We start from the raw sequence: 3,687 nt of genomic DNA on the forward strand, positions 1-3,687 counted from the left end.
GTAACACCTACTGAGCATGAGATAGTACATGAAATTCACCACACAGTAGGTGAAAATAATGATGCATGCATACCAGTTACAGTATACGATACTCGGGGTTTTGGAGATACAAAAACAAAAGATCGATCTATCATTGAGAGTGCAATATCAAAAATGAAGAGTGCTGACATTGTTCTAATATGCCACAGATTGTACGCCAGATTTGATAAAAACTGTCAGATGATGCTCAAAGAGATGGTAAGAGCACTCGGTGATAACTTGATGCAACACACTATTATTGTGTTTACCTGTGGAGATCAATATCTTATAGAATGGGATGGGGAAAATACAAGCATGAGTGCTAAACAACACATGAAAAGGCAGGAAAATGCAGTCAAAGCAGAAATGAAGACGTATCTTATAGAAAACAAAATTTCAGCAGAAGTAGTTCGAGACATCCCAAGTATTGTGACAAGTAGCAAAAAGAAAACTCTGCCTACAAGCGAAATTGGATGGAATACAGATTTTTGGGCATTATGTGGGCAACGCTGTACTCCTCAAGCAGTTGCATTTGCAACTTGGTATAAGCGAAATTCTGGGCTTGTTGCAGTTGCAGGTGGAGGTACAGCAGGAGCAATTATAGTAGGAGCTACAAGTGGTGCAGTAGCTGGTGGTGTTTTAGGCAGCCCCATAGTACCTGGGATTGGTACTGTAGCTGGTGCATTAGTTGGTGGGTTTGGGGGTGCTGTAGCTGGAGCTATTGTTGGAGGAGTTGGAGGAGCAGGAGTAACTACTGCTGGACTGAAGGCATCAGAAAAGATAGAGGATAAAAAATTAGAAAAAGTCAAACAAATCAATTAATGCTGAGAAAATCTTTAAATTTGATACATATACTGTAGATATTAGAAAACTTTATTGTGCACTGTGTAGATTTTGTAGATTGAGCTAACCATAGTTACATGTAGTTTATTTTGTGTATGCAATTCTTCTAGTGCACAACACAATGTATAGAGACTCCTTCTCATTGATATTATTTATGCATGATACTGCTATTAAATTGTATAAACTAACTTGTCTTTGTGTATAGTTAATCATGTGAGATTGGTCTTTAGGTAGGAGTGAGAAAGATGTTAACTTTCCTGAACTTAATTGTAATTGTCCATCATGAAAACTGAAGCAATAAAATAATAATCAAATGTACACTAAACATGTACACATACATGTACATTGTACATTCAAGCTTTGATTATTTACTTTGAATTAGCTGATACTTTACTTATTCTAAGAGTAACTCCTTCCTTAAGGTTATCTCTCATTTCAGATCCACCCACATTCCAAGCACTAAGCAAACAACCTATGACAAATGAAACCACACCCACAGCCCCACCCACCACTCACAAGTAGAAGAGGGGATTTCCCCATACTGTACCAGTACTAGTCTCAGTAATTGGGATACATTACGAGTGGGCGGCAACTAAAAACAATAATATTTATAATTAATAATGATCATACCTCTTCACCGGCCTTTTCAACTGCTTTCTTAATTCGTGATTGTAACTCTTCTTGCTTCTTTGACGCAAGAGAAACTTGATAGCTCTCTAAAAGTGTACGCTGAGTGGAAGAGAGAAGCTCCTAAAAATAGTAAAAATATGAATAGTACACTTTACAAATACATGTACATGTACATGTATGCACATGTTTACTTACATGCATGTACATTGTTCGTGTACATGTACATGTACGGTACTTCACCACATATTCTCATTCTCTTTCTCTCATACCATGAATGAGTCAGGATCTGATGAGGACTGTAGCTGATTGTATATTTCCTCTCCATCTTGGAGCTGTTTAACATAACGAACTGATACTCTACTGGATCTTCTCTTTCTCTGTCTTGAATGACTTTCTAAGAGAAAGAGAGAGAGGAGGGATTGGTAACAATAAGAAGAATATATGTAATAATTTTAAAATTCTCTTCTCCTCTTACCTACTTCTTCTTTGTACTCCTTCTCAACTCTTTCATAAATCTCTTCCATTTTCTTTTGTCTCTTCTCCTCCCACTCTCTCTCCACTCTTTCCTCCTCGTGCCGTCTCCTGAAGACACGCCCATTAAAGCCCCGCCCATCTCCATCGGAGAACCCTCTCTCAACATAAAGCAAAGGATAGCGTCTTGCAATGACGACCTGTACATGTGCTACATGTAAAAGTCACATGACAATCACATGATTCAAACCTCAATGGCTGGTATTATGCCTCCAGCTGGTATAATGGATTGAAGTGGAAATGAAGGAGGGACTGGGTGTGGTAATAGTCCAAGACGAGCCGACCAATGAGCTCTCCTCACTGAATTAGCATTTAATAACAATAACTTGGACTTGGAGACCTAAAAATAATATTAATGTACTTTTGTTAAATTGACTAAAATTGTTATGGCCATCAAAAATTATGCTAATTTCCCTGTACTAAAGCCCATGGTTTTTTTCAAAAAATGGCTCCAAAATCACTCCCAATTTTTATTACATTTTCTGATACATATTGATGTCCTCGTGCTATGTAGAAAGTTTGAACCGATTCCGACTTCAAATTTTTGAGTTATAGTCATTTGAAAAAATTGGCCAATTTTTGAAAAAATCCCTGTACTATAGTCCATGGTTTTTTCCAAAAAATGGCTCCGAAATGAACCCCAATTTTTATTACATTTTCTGATACATATTGATGTCCTTGTGTTGTGTAGAAAGTTTGAGTCGATTCCGACTTTGATTTTTCGAGTTATGGCCATTTTAAAAAATTGGTCATTTTCTGAAAAAATCCCTGTACTATAGTCCATGGTTTTTTCCAAAAAATGGCTCCGAAATCACCCCCACTTTTCATTACATTTTCTGATACATATTGATGTCCTTATGCTGTGTAGAAAGTTTGAGTTGATTCCGACTTCAAATTTTCAAGTTATGACCATTTTTACACGTACCTCTAGTGGATGTCCATTAGTTTGATCTCCACTTAGCTCCGCCCCAAATACAGCAAGTTTCCCGCCCACACATATCAAACCACGAGCAGCAAAGGAGGACAATGGTCTGTCCAATCTAGCCGGAATAGAATACCATCCATCGGTAAGCTCCAAAGAATAAGCCACCTACAATAAGACAAATAAAAAATAAATAAAAGTATTAAGTACATGTACATGTAGTTGTACTTCATTGCTTGCGTTGGTCTCTTGTGTCATGTGACATACACAGAGGATCATGTGGCGTGTGGGTGTGTCATCCCCTTCACATATCTTATGAATAATAGACCTACAGTACCAGAGAAAGAAGTGAATGATGTACAATTAAATGATAAAGACATGAACCTTTTAGCTTGATCTATCTCAATATCATAACGATACTTCAATTGTAAGAGACACCAATCAACTGTTAGGCACCTACATGTACAGGTACATGTATTAAGAAAGAGAGAGAAGAATACAATGTGTATAAGTATATACTGTATAACACAGTTTATGTTACCTTCCAGCCCATTTCTCAGGGAAGCATATCTCCATGGTGGCCAGTTTCCATACAATCCACTTATAGTGATTAGTGAACCAATCCTTACTAATAAGAGCATCATCAACACCAGGACTGAGAGAAAATGCACTAGAATAAAGAGAGAGAGAGAGAGAAAAGAGATATGATATACATGTACATGTATATGTATTTCAAATTTTTA

The 3,687-nt window shown here is 37.1% G+C and overlaps 1 protein-coding gene across 1 annotated transcript in view; it reads right to left on the reverse strand.

Moving 5' to 3' along the window:
* Nucleotides 1–6: 6 nt before the first annotated feature.
* The window catches only part of LOC109590410 (breast cancer type 2 susceptibility protein homolog), a gene marked incomplete at its 5' end in the record, with an annotated part of 5,001 nt that continues 1,320 nt past the window's right edge, over nucleotides 7–3,687 (reverse strand). Inside the window, 12 exons of the mRNA XM_020006336.1 lie at nucleotides 7–780; nucleotides 1,051–1,150; nucleotides 1,234–1,333; nucleotides 1,378–1,453; nucleotides 1,492–1,611; nucleotides 1,761–1,885; nucleotides 1,967–2,162; nucleotides 2,213–2,362; nucleotides 2,948–3,112; nucleotides 3,173–3,272; nucleotides 3,329–3,400; nucleotides 3,486–3,614. Of these exons, the coding sequence (XP_019861895.1) occupies nucleotides 703–780; nucleotides 1,051–1,150; nucleotides 1,234–1,333; nucleotides 1,378–1,453; nucleotides 1,492–1,611; nucleotides 1,761–1,885; nucleotides 1,967–2,162; nucleotides 2,213–2,362; nucleotides 2,948–3,112; nucleotides 3,173–3,272; nucleotides 3,329–3,400; nucleotides 3,486–3,614 (1,411 nt within the window). The remainder of the gene's footprint in view (nucleotides 781–1,050; nucleotides 1,151–1,233; nucleotides 1,334–1,377; nucleotides 1,454–1,491; nucleotides 1,612–1,760; nucleotides 1,886–1,966; nucleotides 2,163–2,212; nucleotides 2,363–2,947; nucleotides 3,113–3,172; nucleotides 3,273–3,328; nucleotides 3,401–3,485; nucleotides 3,615–3,687) is intronic.

Source organism: Amphimedon queenslandica, unplaced genomic scaffold, assembly GCF_000090795.2.
Source record: "Amphimedon queenslandica unplaced genomic scaffold, v1.1 AMPQUscaffold_10061, whole genome shotgun sequence".
Classification (NCBI taxonomy): domain Eukaryota; kingdom Metazoa; phylum Porifera; class Demospongiae; order Haplosclerida; family Niphatidae; genus Amphimedon; species Amphimedon queenslandica.